The following is a 14,796-nucleotide window of genomic DNA, read 5'->3' as shown; positions in this document are numbered from 1 at the left end:
TCTCTATTGTTTAGTCATATATATTTTGTTTTGATTCAATAAGTCTTTCAGAAGTTTTAATGTATGAATTTTTGAGTTAATTTTTTGTAGCATTGACAAATTTTTTGTAAGCCATTGCATGTTTAAGCAATGGCTTCTTCATCAAATTATAACACAAATTGAAGTTATATAAGAGCAAATCATGCAATGGTATAGTTTCTTAAATTTTTTATAAAATTATTTTAGTCTACCTTACAAATAGGTAGGTACCCGTACATAACATGAGTTAGCGACTAATTAACTAAAATGTGGTACTTTTTCTATTATCAAGCATTAATACGAATGTGTTTTTTTTCCTAATCCATTTATTTATTTATTTTTTCAATAGGATCAACATCTTACACTGCACTAAACAATCAAAAATTTGAAAAATTTTTGCATCGAAACAAACATAGTCTTACTTGCTATCATAATTTTTTTTTTAAAGAAACAAAACAAACATACTTGCTATTAGATTAAACAAAAAATAGTTTTAACAAACAAATAACCTTTTTTTAGCGGAAAATATGCTAGGAGCAAGAGGAATGTCGGTTATGGGCCTTATGGCTAGACAATGTCGATAAAACTATACATACATACGTTCTCGACCGTTGGATGAAGCGACGTTTCATCAGGCGGACACTAACAGGAGTCTACAGTTGTTGACCAAACCCCCCACTACTATCCTCTATACAAACGGTTTAAAGTCAGAAACAACAAACCTAATTTCACTGACCAATATGCCCACCATACACGCCTTCCAAATTCCCGTTTCACCCCTCCCATCTTCAAAAAAGTAGGCAAAACCAGTGGGCCCATTTCAGTAAATTCACCCACCCACCGCCCCACCCTCTCTCTATCACTATGCAGTTTCAAAAAAAAAAAAAAAAATTCATTTCAGTTCACCCTCTTTCTCTTTTTTACCCTTTAAATTTTTTTAAAAAAGAGATACCACGACTGCAACTTTTTCAAATTACCGTTATATCCAGACTCTGCACAGTTACATATTTGGACAAACTTTTTCCACTGGCTTGAATTCAACAGCACCGGGTATTTTAGTCAATTCAACTAGAGGGATGAGAGGGACAAGGAAGCTTTAGTGGAATTACAGATCTACCATCTGTTGCAGCGTGCGTTATAGAGGGTATTATGGTCATTTCGGGCTTATAAAGAGGGAGAGAGACGTAGAGAGAGACAGAGAGAGTGTGAGCAGGGAGTGAAAGAGAGAGAAAGAGAGAGAAGCGATTTGAGAGAGAGAGAGAGAGACAGAGAGAGAGAGAGAGAGTTGGTTTATTTCAGTTACTATATGAAGGTGGAGAAACCATGGTGTCGGACCAAGAAATAGCGAAAGGTGTGGAGTCGGTTCTGCGTCAGTCAGACCCAAACGCCGTGAACTCGTTAAACGGCGTCGTTCAGCAAGTGGAAGCGAAGCTAGGTCTAGACCTTTCTCACAAGGCTGGCTTCATCCGAGACCAGATCAACTTCCTCCTCCGCTCTCACCCACAACAACCTCAACCTCAACCACCACAACAACAACAACAACAACCACCTCAACAACAACAACAACCTCCAAGAGACCATTTTGCCCTCCACAACCACCCTCAATTCCAATCCACCCACCACCACCAACACCAACAACACCAACAACAACTCCAACAACAACAACACCACCAACAGCACCACCACCAACAACAACAACAGCAACAACAACAATTTACTTCCCATTTTGCCCTCCAAGCCGCTCACCCTCACGTCCGCCCACACCACCAGCCTCTGCTTCCGCCTCAGCCTCAGCCTCCGGCGCAGCTTATAAAGCCCGAGGCTTTCGCTCAAAATGCCACTCCTCACACACCCAAAGAAAGGTTCTTTTTTTAGGGTTTTGTTTGGTTCAATTTTAAAGTTTTAAACTTTATCTTAATTTGTCAGAATTAGGGTTTTCTATTTATGTTGTAGTAAAAGTTGCTTATTTTAAATTATCTATTTTTGCTTATGTAAACACATGTATGTATATAGAAGAAGGAAATTTTTTTATTTTATTTTTTGAGAATGATAGAAAAAGGAATTATCTATGTCACTGTTGCATGCCTAATTATCTTTTGGTGTAGGTTGAAGAAAACAAAGGGGGGATTGTGTATCACTGAAATATTTTAATTATAAGTGGTCATTTAAAAAAAAAAAAAAAATTGACCACTTCTAGATAGGTCTGAGAGTTAAGAGTTATGAGAACTGTAGTTGTGGAACGAAATTTTGGAAGTAGCGTAGCATAAGGTGGTGAAGTTTTGAATTTTATTTTGTGGGGGTGTTGAAATTCAAATTCTAGTCAAAATATTATGTTATGTTAGGCCTGTGTGTATGTTAAAATAGTAGTCATTCAAGTCAACCTGACGCATATTTTGGGAAATTTTTTTTTTTAAGCTGTTAGGCTATTGACTAATCTTTTTTTTTTTTTTTGGCTGAAATTGGAGGCCTTATCGGGTGCTTTGCTGTATTAAAATTTTGATAGATGAAAGGTTCTTTTCGCTTTGGGAAAGTAATCTAGTTGAAAAAGGGACATTGAATTTGTATTTGTCTTGTTTATGACAATCCCCATCTTGGCACTGTGCGAGAACAAGTTGATATTCCGTGTCTATTATGCAAAATTTGAACTTTTGGGTGATGACATTTTTTTATGATCTATGTGTGGAATTTATTTATTTATTGCGCAACGAATTTGTCATGTAACCAATAGAAGTATGAAGTGTGATGGATGACCCGTTGCATTTGTGTGTGTTGTATTTTATGTCAGTGCACTATTACTTACTAAGAATTAAATGTGCTTTGTTTCAGTGCACCTGTGGGAGCCAAAAGGAGAGGTGGGCCGGGGGGTTTAAACAAAGTATGTGGCGTCTCACCTGAACTTCAGGCAATTGTTGGTGAGCCAGCATTGCCAAGGACTGAGGTTGTTATCTCCAAATCTACTACAATTCTCTTTGTTGGCCTCTTTTATTACGTACATTTATGAAGCATTAATGTTTATGAAGTAGTAGTCTTGATATAAGTACTTACAAAACTCTGGTTTGCTTGATACAGATTGTGAAGCAGCTGTGGGCATACATCAGGAAAAACAACCTCCAAGATCCAAGTAACAAGAGGAAGATTATCTGTGATGATGCCCTGCGTGTGGTCTTTGAGACCGACTGTACTGACATGTTCAAGATGAATAAGTTGCTAGCCAAACATATTATTGCACTTGAACCTACAAGTATGTGATGTGGCATAAAACACAATACATTTTTGTCCTGTGATGCTTTTGATTTTGTCATTTTAATCCACTTGTAAATGTGTGCAGAGGAGTCAAGTCAAGCTAAACGATTGAAGGTAGATGTTGAGTCTACAACTGAAAGTGTTCAACGTGGATCATCTCCTGTCGTAATATCTGAAGCCCTTGCCAAATTCTTGGGCACTGGGGGAAGGGAGATGCCCCAATCTGAGGCTATAACACGTGTTTGGGAGTACATTAAGGTTAACCGTTTGGAGGTAGGTAGCATTGGGAACATGTCTATTTCTTCTCTCTCTTTCTTGTCTAAATTTTCTACTTAAATTAGTCTTTCTAGAAGTTATCTTGCTTTATTTTGGCAAGTTCTCTCATTTGGCAATTAAATCTTAGCAGCTTTACTTGAATCATTGTAGGATCCTTTAAATTCAATGGTGATATTATGTGATGCAAAGCTTCGTGATCTTCTTGGATGTGAAAGTATTTCTGCACTAGGGATACCGGAGATGATAACACGCCATCATTTGTTCAATCAGTCATGATGCCTGGTAATGTTGACTGTTATTAACTCCATGCAAATGTTGTCCCTTTTGGTTTTCATATTCAATTGATCTGTCTCTAGAATTTCTGCATATCTCCCTTCATATGCTTTCAAGTGTATGTTTCATATTTAGCATGTCTGAAAAGTCAATCAATTTTCCACTTCCTGTTGGAATTCTCTATTATTCTTTTTCTTTAATGGGTACTATTTTGATGAATTGTTTTTTTGCGAGTTTCAGAAAGAATATATGTTGGCATCACCTTCTCATTATTTCTTTATACTTGAAAACCTCAAACAGCACACTCCCAATATTATTTTGCACATAAAGTAAATATATATTTAAAATTGATGTGCTTCTATGGCTTTATGTCAACCAATATATTTTGATATGGTTGACCATTAAATATTTTTCTTATCCTCGGCTTTGTTCTAAACAATTGATGGAATACTTTTATCTTATATCTTGCAGGTGCATGAGACCTTGGCATCTGGTCTTCTCTGATGGTAGAACAGATAGTGAAGAATTGTTTTCTTTTTCTCGTCTTTTGGGTGCATTGACATGGTTAGATGACATGTTTTATATTAATTTGCTATTTATTATGACAATGAATATGTAACCATGGGCCAGGGGCAAGGAGTGTCTTGTAGTTATTGCCGTTGCCCTGGATTTAGTTTTTCTTTCTCATTTTGTGGCCTTTCCTTTTCATCCAATGCTAACCTCTGAACTGACTGAAGGAAACTGGTTAGAATGGTAAATCCTCTGTACATCCTTGAGGATAATTATGTGTATCTTGTTAGATGGCGGCAATTCTTGTTGCATTTAACTAGTGTTATCTTGTTGAGTCATTGCTTCTTTTTTTCTTCTTCAATTGCTTTTATTTGGATGGTCAACTAGCTTGAATTGTATGGATATATATGGCAAATGGTCTATGGTTTATGAGCAATTCATTTAAGAGAATTACGTGTGATATATGTGGGTTTAAACAACAGTTTTTAGTTTTTTTGGAAATATGTGTGAGGAAAAAAGTGTAAAAATATCGAATATTATTTAAAAATTGAAAACATATATATAAAATTATGTACCAAACAGCCCTTACTTTCATTGAGGTTTTAGCTTTTAACTTTATTCAATCGTTGATAAGAATGAAACAGTCAAGTTCAAGTCAAATTAATCATTTTGACTGACCCTTTTTAAAGTGGCAACCACTTCTGTAAAATAGTATGAGAGAGAGAGAGAGAGAGAGGCACAGGATAATTGCGACTCTGCAATGGTTCCCGACCCCCACACCCTCTTTATCGAATTTGTCCCATATTGCCATGAGGGACCTTGCTTTTTTCTATGTAGATCGTGGATTTAAATTACATGTCATTGTGGTCCATGCCTTGAGGCTAATTCAAAATGAGTTTAAACAAGTACACCCAGGCAAAAATGAGGAACATAGCGAGTAAAAAATACACGACTCTCTTGCCTTTACTCTTGGATCCTATGTGAATATCCATCTTGTCTATTAGTTTCATCACAAACGCAATCAATTTCTGTGAGAGAGAGAGAGAGCATAAAAACACAAATTAACATTGTACACAATGATTCTGAGGTAAATGGCAAAAACAGAGAACATATAAAAGGGAAAAAGGGAGAGTCTCATACCAGTCTAACAGGTTCAATATGAAGAAGCGGTTCCATGAACATCTCCACATTTCTGGATTGTTATACAATGATACATAAATACCAAAAAGTGGGATTAGCAACAATTAATATATGCTTTTTTTTGGATTTTTTTTTTTTAATCATATTTAGTTATTGTGTAAAGTCTCACTTTTTTTTAAGTATAACTATACTTCAAGCTGCGGAATCAACAGTATATGCACAAAGTTACATCAGTAGATTTTATGAGTGAGAAACTATTCTTTATTTACTCTATTCTTTGGTAGATCATAGATGGGTAGATAATTAATCGAATGGCTTAAAGAAAAAAAATGAATTTGTCACACCTTAAATACAGCTTTCCCTGGTAGTACTGCATAATATGGAAGCTGAAACCCTTTCCTAGAGGCACACGAATATTCTTGCATTCTGCAGATAAACCACCACGGAAAAGATCGAATAGATTATAACTCCACGCATCTACAAAGAGACAATACCATGACTAAAAAGAAAGTATATGGCATACCTATCCTCCATGAAACGCCAACATGCATACCATCATGCAATGTCGGTTTTACAATAAATTCAAAATTATTTCCAAAGCTTTTAATCAGATTAGAGAGAAAATCCAACACTTGCTGCAAAGAAAGAAACACCATAGATATTTGTTTGGTCATGTGTTCCATAATGTTTTAATGTATCAGAGTAATTAAAGTGGCATTGAGCATGCATAAAGAACAATACAATTCATGTATGTTTTCTTAGTTGAAGTGCATATACCATTTTCCCATCATAGGATTGGAAAAAAGAGGAGAAATTACAGATGCATCTGCATTCATCTCCAATTATATCAGATAACTGATTAATGTTTTTGTTCTTGATTGCGGCGTAAAACTTGTTAACAGTCTCCAGAGCTCGATGATCTTCCTCTCTTGATCCTGAGTGTCTAGCATCAAGATGATCTTCCTCTCCTGATCCTGAATGTTTACCATCAGAATGATCTTCCTCTCCTGATCCTGATCTTTTAGCATCAGAATGATCTTCCTCTCCTGATCCTGAGTTTTTAGCATTAATTGGCACTAGTGCTAAGCGTGTGTGTCTCGAAGAGAAGCTGCTGTAAATCAAAGCTTGGTGTGAAATTGGAGAGTGAGAATTACTAGGAACATAAGCCTTCTTTTGTGGTTCTCTAAGAGGAAGGTTTTGTAATTTGCTTGGTAGAGAGATGTAAGGAAGGGAATGTGGGGAATGCGAGATAAATCTACTGCTGTATTTGATGGTGGGTAAAGAGACCAAGGCCATTTCTACGTTGAGAGAATGAACATGTATGAATTAAGTAGGGAAGCCATTACACATATCTTATAGCTAGACGAAACGTATGTACAAAAGGAAAAGTTGGAGCAATATGACAGAAAAGAATCAAGCAAATAGACCATGCATCAACAGTAAGTTAGGAATCTTTGTTAAAAGAAGCAAAAAACATTTTCAAATGTTTGAAATTGGAGATTGAAGCTATGGTATGCAAGTACGCTAAACCAAGGGGATATAAGGTCAGGTCCTCAATGTTACGAACCCCACTTTTGTTTTAATACCCTAATATCCTAATAATTCTTGTAGTTCCACCCTTCAATTTGAGTTAGTCAGTTAGTTACACATGTTGAGATTAGGCTGGAGTTAATTAGAGCTCTTGGTACATGTGACACTATAATATTTACAGGGGTTAATTGGTGAGAGCACAAGCTAAGCCAATAGGATTAAGTCATGAGTCACCAATAGAAAGAGAGCTTGAGTTGTATAAATAATGCATGTAACCATCATTTGGACTATCTTGAAGCATAAACCAATTCTCTGCTTATAGTGCATTTTCTTTATCTCTTAATATTTTTCTATGAAGGGTAACTACATCAAATGAAGTCAATTCATACACAATTGCCATTCATTTCCATACACTTCCCACCCATCCCCTTTGGAACCACTAGGTTCCTAACACTCCCCTTACCTAACACAAGAGCAAGCCATATAAAAATGATTTTTTTTTTTAATTGTAACAACAAAATGTCATAACATTTTCATAATAAGTGATGTGTCAACTCACTATAAGTTTAAATAAAATTAAAAAAAAAAAAAAAAAAAAAAAAACTTATTGGGATCCACCTCAACTAAGAACCAAGAATGTTGTGAAAATATTGTGAGATTTTGTTGTGCACTTAGACTCTCTATTAAAAGGATTGGCCACAAACTCTCTTTTTAAGTATTCTATAAGTGTGTTAGGTATTTAAGCTATGGGAAACATATGAATCACTCTCGTAGTGTACACCATCATTAAGATCCTCTATTTAAGGAGGTGGTATTATATGCATCGAGTACATGTATCCCTCTTCTCACATAGAGGTGTGATTGTTAAGAAAAATTGGAACTTTGAGAAGCTACATAAGACAAAGCTAAAGGCTCGTAGTCCTCAATCTAGGATGTTGGTTGAGTGGAGACAAGCCCTAAAGGAAGTAAAAAAGCCTTTAGTTTGGTAAACTTTTGGAGTAGGAGAGGTATCTTTTAAATTGTCACACTATCACTCAATCGTGGATAGTGCAAATACTTTTAAGAGTCTCTTTGTAAGAGTTTTGTATATCTTATATGAATAAAAGCTTTCAAACTATTAATTAGTTCCTAAATTTAAAATGAAAAGTTTAGTTACAAAATTAGTTTAGGCTACAACCAAGTATCAATCAGTTTTTGGTGTAGGCGGAAGTTAAATATCAGATCTCTTATTCAACCATCATAGATTTTACCAGTTGAGTTAATTGAAACTCACACTCTCGTCTTATTTAATCTTTCAATTTCCTTCATTTTTTTTTTTTTTTATAAAAAAAGAATCATTTCCAATTTTTGTACGTAAAATATGTAGTATTTAAAAATTAAATAAATCTCACGCATAACATATTTGACTAAAAAAAAAAAGGGAGAGAATAAGGTACGATTATGAAGTTTTTTTTATTGAAATAATCATGTAAAGTTTATTTATTTATATTTTTGATAAACTAAAACATTTATTAATCAAACAAAATAGCTAACAACAAAGTAATCCAAGATGATTTAAGGGCTTCTTGCTTGTTACAACAAAAATGGCTTTGGTTAAACAACAAGTTTTACCGTCGTGTGATGTTTATTTTGTAAAATAAAAATAAAAATTTGAAACGCGTTTTTAAAAATGATTTCCATTAATCAGAAAACGTTTTTATTTTCTTTGTGTTTTCCGCCCTATCAAACGAAAATGTTTTTCTTGAAAATGGTTTTTTCTTATCCCTCAAAAAAAAAAAAAAAAAAAAAAAGGTAAAAAGACATAAACACCCCTTAATCTAGTTTTATTCCTCGCAATGACACAAAACTCAATCTAAAAGAAACGAGGAATAGAAGAGATTTCAGAAATTGAAATCTAAAAAGCTTCTCTTAGCTTCAACAATGGCGGAAGATCTGGTGCTAGACACGGCGATTAGAGACTGGGTCCTGATCCCTCTCTCCGTGGTCATGGTCCTCATCGGGATCCTCCGACACTTCGTCTCCAAGCTTATGCGCTCTAGCCAAGTTCCCGATGCCAAAATCGTCAAAGAAGGGCAAGTCTAATATAAAACCCTAATCTGTACTCTCTCCCTTATCATATATGATTTTGATTCATAGGAATTGAGCTTCTGTGGTGCTAAAACTTTTGTTTTTTTTTTTCTTCTTCTTTTTCAGGCAATTGATTGTTAGGGCTCGGAATTTACGTGCCGGTGCTAATTTTATTCCTCCCAGGTCGTTTCGTGCTCGCAGATTCTATTTCAGCAATGAGGTATAATTATAATCTTTTGTATTTGATTGGTGATTATTATTGGAATTGGTAATTAGGCATATTTAGATTAGGGAATGATTTGAAGTATATAATGATTTCAGTAATGGGATGTTTGAGCTTAAATTGTTTGACTGTGAGAGTGTTAGTAAATTATTTTTTCTAAGGCTTCAGAGAATTGTTATGCTGATTGAATTCAAACTTAAAGCTCCAATTTTGGGTTTCTGAAGTTTTACCTAGTCAGGTGTTTTAATACCGCGGCATATTCAAAACTGCATGCAGTTATACTTATTAGTCGCGCTATGAAACTTTGGGAGAGACTGATTGAATATAGATAAGCATGTAAAGATCTTCATATAGTTTTTTTTTACCTAGAGAAAGCATATGATAGGGTCCTTGGAGAGGTTATGCATTTAAGTTGATTAAGAATATGTATGAGAGTTAACTTGTATGAGAATAAGTGGAGGCATCACAAGTGAGTTTTCTCTCATTACAGGTTTGCGTCAAGGATAAGCATTAAGTCCATATCTCTTTGTAAAAGTGATAAATGAGCCCACTAAATTGATTTAAGAGAAAGCCCTTTGGTGTATGTTTTTTACAGATGATATAATTGTAGTGGATGAGACTAGAAGTGAAGTCAATGCCAAGTTAGAAATTTGGCAAGACACTCTAGAATATTCAGGGTGACAGTTTTCGATAGCCTGGATCAATGATTCAGCAAGATAAAGGGTTTGTAGAGGATGTAAATCGTAGGAGTAGAGCTAGGTGGATGACGTGGAGAAGTGCAGTAGGAGTGTTGTGTGATCCTAGAATATGTATTAAGCTAAAGGAAAAACTTTAATATGACTGCTATATATGATCAACTATGCTTTATGGTACTGAATGTTGGGCTATTATGAAGCAACGTATTCATAAAATGAGTATAGCTGAAATGAGAATTTTTTTTTTTTTGTTGATAAGTAGCTGAAATGAGAATGTTAAGATGGATAAATGGCAAAATAGGATTTGAAATGAGTAAATTTGCTTAAAGATAAGGGTGACTCCTATTGTTGAAAAGATGAGGGAGAGTTACTTGAGATGGTTTGGTGATGTTCAAAGGATAGTGATTGATGCACCAATGAGAAAGAGTGGGTGGATCCTAGTTGAGAGAACGAAGAAGGTTAGAGGAATACCAAAAATAACATTAGTAGAAATAGTAAAAAAGGACATGTTAATTAAGAAAGTAATAGAGAGTATGACTTTGTATAGAATAGAATGGAAAAAAAGAATAGATGCGGCCAACCTTGACTAATCTATTGAGTATCCATAGCTGATCCCAAAAAATTTGGGACTAAGGCTTGGTTATAATTGTTGTTGTAATTCACAATAGTTGTGAATGTAAGATGATATGTGGTGTTCTTCTCCATTGTTTGGTGGGTCTAATTATATTAACACAATGGGCTGTCCAGTATTTGCAGGTGCTTTATTTGTTATAAGCATGCCAACCTAGAACCTTGAGAGCATTGTCCAAGGATGTGCTGTTGGAGTAGCTCATTACCTTTTGGGTGGAATTGGCATAACATGGGAATTCTTCTAAGCAATAATTATTGTTGTTGGATAATGGCTAGGAGGATTTGAAAGGCATTATGGCCTTAAGATTTCCAAGTATAGCCAAAGCTTAGCTCAGGACCCCTGCTAATTGTTGTATTTTGCTTGGTATTCTACTACACATGACTTTGAGATCGAGAATCATGAGGATATTATTGAGGAATATCACCAATGAGTTATAACTCAATTGGCCCCTCTTTCCCCTACAAGTCTTAGGTGAAGGGTGAGTTCATGGGTTCAAGATCCATTGGGTGAATCTGTTGCTCACCAATAAATAAATTACTGAGGAACTTTTTTATCAGAATATTTTTGCTTTTCATTTCGGGCAATTAGCAAATTAAGATTGCCATTTTCTAAACAATCTTTTGTATTTTTTAAAGAGTATAATAATATTGATATAATCTGATTTCTCTTGCCAATAATGATTGTTTTTAGCGTGTGATGCTGTCTATAAAGGGAATTCACATACAACCTCGTTAATCTTCATTTTCTTGCTGCTAATTAACTGATATAGAAGTTATATATTTGTTGCGACATGGCAGGAAAATGGGCTATTGCATGTTCCTAAGGGTCAGGCTCCAAATCCCCAGGCACAAATGTTCTCTGATCCAAACATGGCTATGGATATGATGAAGAAGAACCTTTCAATGATTATTCCCCAGGTATTGCAAATTGCATAGTTTTCACTTTTCTCTCCTTTGTTAAGACACTGTGATTGTTTATTATGTAACTTTAATGTGGTGGTGTAATTGCTTGACCTTTATTGCTGTAATTACATAATTTAGATAACTGATTGTGTTTATACTTTCTTGTTGGCCAGACTCTTACTTTCGCATGGGTAAACTTTTTCTTCTCGGGATTTGTAGCAGGTTTGTTTCTATACCAGCATGTTAATACCTCGATGCCCACGTTGTTTCTTCATTTCAGATTTTTATCTTGAAATAATATGAAAACTTTCTTGAGTTGCATGCTATTTTTGGTATCCTGCAGAGTTGTTAGAACATAAATTAATGTTTTCCTTCTCTGTCATTAATCCTGTTCTTTCATGTTTTGTTCTTGCAAATATTTGTTTTCATCCTCCTTTTCCTTTTCTGACTTTTAGGGTCTCTCAGAATTCAGGCAGTTTTATCAGTCTTTACCTCTCTAAATGTTCATTTATTGATGTTATGGTTATCTAAGTGCCTCTGTTTTCTGCAGCTAAAATACCATTTCCGTTGACTCAGAGGTTCAGGTCAATGCTACAGAATGGAATTGACTTGAGTACTGTGGATGTTAGCTATGTCAGTAGTCGCTCATGGTATGTGTCCAACTGGGTAGCTTTCTGAATTTACCTTGGATTTCTAATAATTCAAAATAATTTCTTTCAGGTATTTTCTCAATCTGTTTGGATTAAGAGGTTTATTTAGTCTCATACTGGGAGAAGACAATGGTTAGTATTAATCTAGAGCATATTAAATGTTTAAAAAAAAAAAGGTGTTGATTGTTTTCAAATGATTGTGAAGCACTGCTACTTTAACTCAGATTTCCTCTGATACTGAGATTTCTAGATGCACTCTCTGAATTTATGATATGTTGTTTCTGGTGCAGCCACAGATGACACCCAGCGTATGATGCAAATGAGTGGGTTTGGCTTTGATCCAACGAAGGTACAATCTTAGTTGTTTTCTGTTGCCCTTATTAGGCTAAAGAAAGTTTTAACTCTTCAAGCTTTCATACATTGTTTTACAATACTCATGAAGAATGAGTTAATCATAGTATAATATTCACTACAGTACTTCTGATATTTACTAAAAATTTTAACATCAAAATCTAATACAATCTACAGGTTTAAAAAAAGAATTGTTTGGAACTATTTAATATGAAATCAAATCTTCAAAAAATTTATCCTTCTACACTCTTTAATGTTTAATGTTTTATTTGTTTAAAACATTCTGGGTACTTTGTTGGTTCATGTGCGAATGCAGCTATATTGCATACCTCAAGTTTATCAAACAACCTGCTCCTCTTACCCCTTCCATCTCCTTTCCTTTTTCTAAATCATGCTCATGTTCACAATTATTTCCGAACTCATAATCCATTTCCCCTGTTTATAGATAATGAGAGATCAGCATGCATTGTCAGGGTTGTACCTTTGTTTAGCAGCTGCTGGTCCTGCTAGTGAACTGGCCCCACTTAATTATGCATGCAGGCTCTCTGTGATAGTTTCCCACATTTTTTTATTGCTCAACATGTACCCATAATTTGTGAGTGAGCCCCCCCCCCCCCCCCCTCTTCATTATTATGAAAAGACTCGTGTTTTAGGAGTTCGATACACAATTGTAAGAAACTTTTGTCTGGGATTTCAACCATTATTCTTCCCTACATACATATAGTACTGTTCCCTGTGAGGATTAAATATGGGAAAATGGGACATTTTTGATATATGAAAATCGATTTTGTCCTTTTCTTAAGAATCATGGTAGAGTAGTCAGATCAGATGGCCATAATTCTGCATCATGAATGACTCCTAATCTAATCAGCTATATGTTATTTTCCTTTCAGAGTTTGGGTGCTGAGAAAGACAGTCTTGACATAGTTCAGCACGATTGGGCCCTACCAAAATTTGAGCAGCGTGCAGAAGCAGTATTGAGAAAAATACTCAGCTGAAGAATGGAATTTGTTAATTCCCAGCTTGACAGGGTTATACACAGCACGGTTCTTTGCTACTTGTTCTTCTTTTCCAGTGTTGAGCTACATCTTGAGTACCAAGGGGGGCCATGCCCCCAAAACTTTTAGCCCCTTTTTAATCTGTTCTAGTTGGATGCCTTCGAGAGATATTTGGTGGCCTCCCAAAATTTTCAATTCTCACAACATTGTAAAATTATTAAGGGTTTGTCTTATCTTGACTGTAACTCTTCATTTAGTAATAGAAAATGTGAAGAACCCAAGTTCTCATGAGGAGAACCGAACAATGCTACTAAGGTTATGTTTGGATACATATTTTTCATCACTTAATTTCCGTCACTCATTATTTTAAAATACTACATCCGTTTGATACCATCACTCAGTTACCACCACTTAATATTTTTCACATTATTTGTGGGCTCCATACCTATTACTTGATGCAGTTTTTTTTTTTTTTTAGTACCTAGAAACCCGAACCATTAAAAAAAAGAAAAAAGAAAAAAAAAACCTAGATCACCAAACCCAGTGAAAAAAAAAAAGAAGAACACCCGAGACCGAACTTAGGAGAAAAAAAAAAAAAGAAGCAAGAACACCCGAGACCAAACTTAGGAGAAGAAAGGAAAAAAAAGAAGAAAAAAGAAAGACACCTGAGAACGAACCCAAGGAAAAAAAAAAAAAAATAGAAAAAGAAGACACCTAAGACCGAACCCAGGAGAAGGAAAAAAAGAAAAAAAAAGAAAAAGAAAGAAGGTAGATTGGTCAAAAGGTGTGTTTGAGTTATGACTAGTGGGTCTTTTATGTATGTTTAATTACAAAAATACTATTGAGTTGTAAGTTATGAAAATCGAGTGATGGAAATAGAGTTATGGAAACAGAGTGATAGTGGTACCAAACGGACTTCTCGCTATAGATCTTATCATTTTTGAGTTATGAGTTATGGAAACAGAGAATTAAGTTATGAAAACAGAACATCCAAACAACCTCCTAAGTTACAAAGCAAGTTACAAAGCTCATTGCTTAAGGAAAGCCTATTTGGTTTACATCTGAATTATGCGTTGGCATTTGTGATTTTAAATTAATATGATTACGTCTAGATGATGGAACCTATCTGGAAAGTACATATTGGTTCCTTATCTTCCCATGTGGGGGGGTCCTCACTCCTCAAGCATGTAAACAAATTCACTTGTTGCTGAGCCGCCTCGATAGCATTTTCAGCACTCGAGAGGCGAGACACGTTGGCTCCTTCACATTATTAAATGGGAGTCACCTTC

At 35.2% G+C, this 14,796-nt stretch overlaps 3 protein-coding genes across 3 annotated transcripts; 2 read left to right on the top strand and 1 right to left on the bottom strand.

The window, feature by feature from the left end:
• Nucleotides 1–1,209: 1,209 nt before the first annotated feature.
• Nucleotides 1,210–4,767, top strand: LOC115992326 (hormone receptor 4). Its single transcript, XM_031116480.1, has 6 exons — nucleotides 1,210–1,880; nucleotides 2,845–2,956; nucleotides 3,088–3,259; nucleotides 3,347–3,534; nucleotides 3,688–3,819; nucleotides 4,282–4,767. Exons 1-5 carry the CDS (start codon nucleotides 1,342–1,344, stop codon nucleotides 3,811–3,813), a joined length of 1,137 nt encoding a protein of 378 aa, XP_030972340.1. The 5' UTR covers nucleotides 1,210–1,341; the 3' UTR covers nucleotides 3,814–3,819; nucleotides 4,282–4,767.
• A 232-nt stretch (nucleotides 4,768–4,999) lies between these two features.
• On the bottom strand, nucleotides 5,000–6,763 carry LOC115988343. Its single transcript, XM_031111875.1, has 5 exons — nucleotides 6,238–6,763; nucleotides 5,984–6,095; nucleotides 5,805–5,886; nucleotides 5,461–5,512; nucleotides 5,000–5,348 (listed from the first exon to the last, which is right to left on the bottom strand). The coding sequence occupies exons 1-5, from the start codon at nucleotides 6,754–6,756 to the stop codon at nucleotides 5,202–5,204; spliced, it is 912 nt and encodes a 303-aa protein (XP_030967735.1). The 5' UTR covers nucleotides 6,757–6,763; the 3' UTR covers nucleotides 5,000–5,201.
• A 2,076-nt stretch (nucleotides 6,764–8,839) lies between these two features.
• Nucleotides 8,840–13,879, top strand: LOC115992704 (ER membrane protein complex subunit 3). The gene is made up of 8 exons (XM_031116930.1): nucleotides 8,840–9,062; nucleotides 9,184–9,277; nucleotides 11,404–11,523; nucleotides 11,682–11,730; nucleotides 12,059–12,158; nucleotides 12,229–12,290; nucleotides 12,449–12,507; nucleotides 13,403–13,879. The coding sequence occupies exons 1-8, from the start codon at nucleotides 8,911–8,913 to the stop codon at nucleotides 13,505–13,507; spliced, it is 741 nt and encodes a 246-aa protein (XP_030972790.1). The 5' UTR covers nucleotides 8,840–8,910; the 3' UTR covers nucleotides 13,508–13,879.
• Nucleotides 13,880–14,796: the final 917 nt, after the last annotated feature.

This window comes from Quercus lobata, chromosome 5, assembly GCF_001633185.2.
Source record: "Quercus lobata isolate SW786 chromosome 5, ValleyOak3.0 Primary Assembly, whole genome shotgun sequence".
NCBI classification, from domain to species: Eukaryota; Viridiplantae; Streptophyta; class Magnoliopsida; order Fagales; family Fagaceae; genus Quercus; species Quercus lobata.
This window is presented reverse-complemented; position numbering and strand designations above follow the sequence as displayed.

Coding starts and splice junctions, on each gene's coding strand:
- LOC115992704 (XM_031116930.1), top strand. CDS start 8,911: ATGGCGGAAGATCTGGTGCTAGACACGGCGATTAGAGACTGGGTCCTG. Junction 12,159..12,228: donor TATGTCAGTAGTCGCTCATG/GTATGTGTCCAA, acceptor AATTTCTTTCAG/GTATTTTCTCAATCTGTTTG. Junction 12,291..12,448: donor CATACTGGGAGAAGACAATG/GTTAGTATTAAT, acceptor TTTCTGGTGCAG/CCACAGATGACACCCAGCGT.
- LOC115992326 (XM_031116480.1), top strand. CDS start 1,342: ATGGTGTCGGACCAAGAAATAGCGAAAGGTGTGGAGTCGGTTCTGCGT. Junction 3,260..3,346: donor TATTGCACTTGAACCTACAA/GTATGTGATGTG, acceptor AAATGTGTGCAG/AGGAGTCAAGTCAAGCTAAA. Junction 3,535..3,687: donor TTAAGGTTAACCGTTTGGAG/GTAGGTAGCATT, acceptor GAATCATTGTAG/GATCCTTTAAATTCAATGGT.
- LOC115988343 (XM_031111875.1), bottom strand. CDS start 6,756: ATGGCCTTGGTCTCTTTACCCACCATCAAATACAGCAGTAGATTTATC. Junction 6,096..6,237: donor AATCCTATGATGGGAAAATG/GTATATGCACTT, acceptor CTTTCTTTGCAG/CAAGTGTTGGATTTTCTCTC. Junction 5,513..5,804: donor CAGGGAAAGCTGTATTTAAG/GTGTGACAAATT, acceptor ATAACAATCCAG/AAATGTGGAGATGTTCATGG.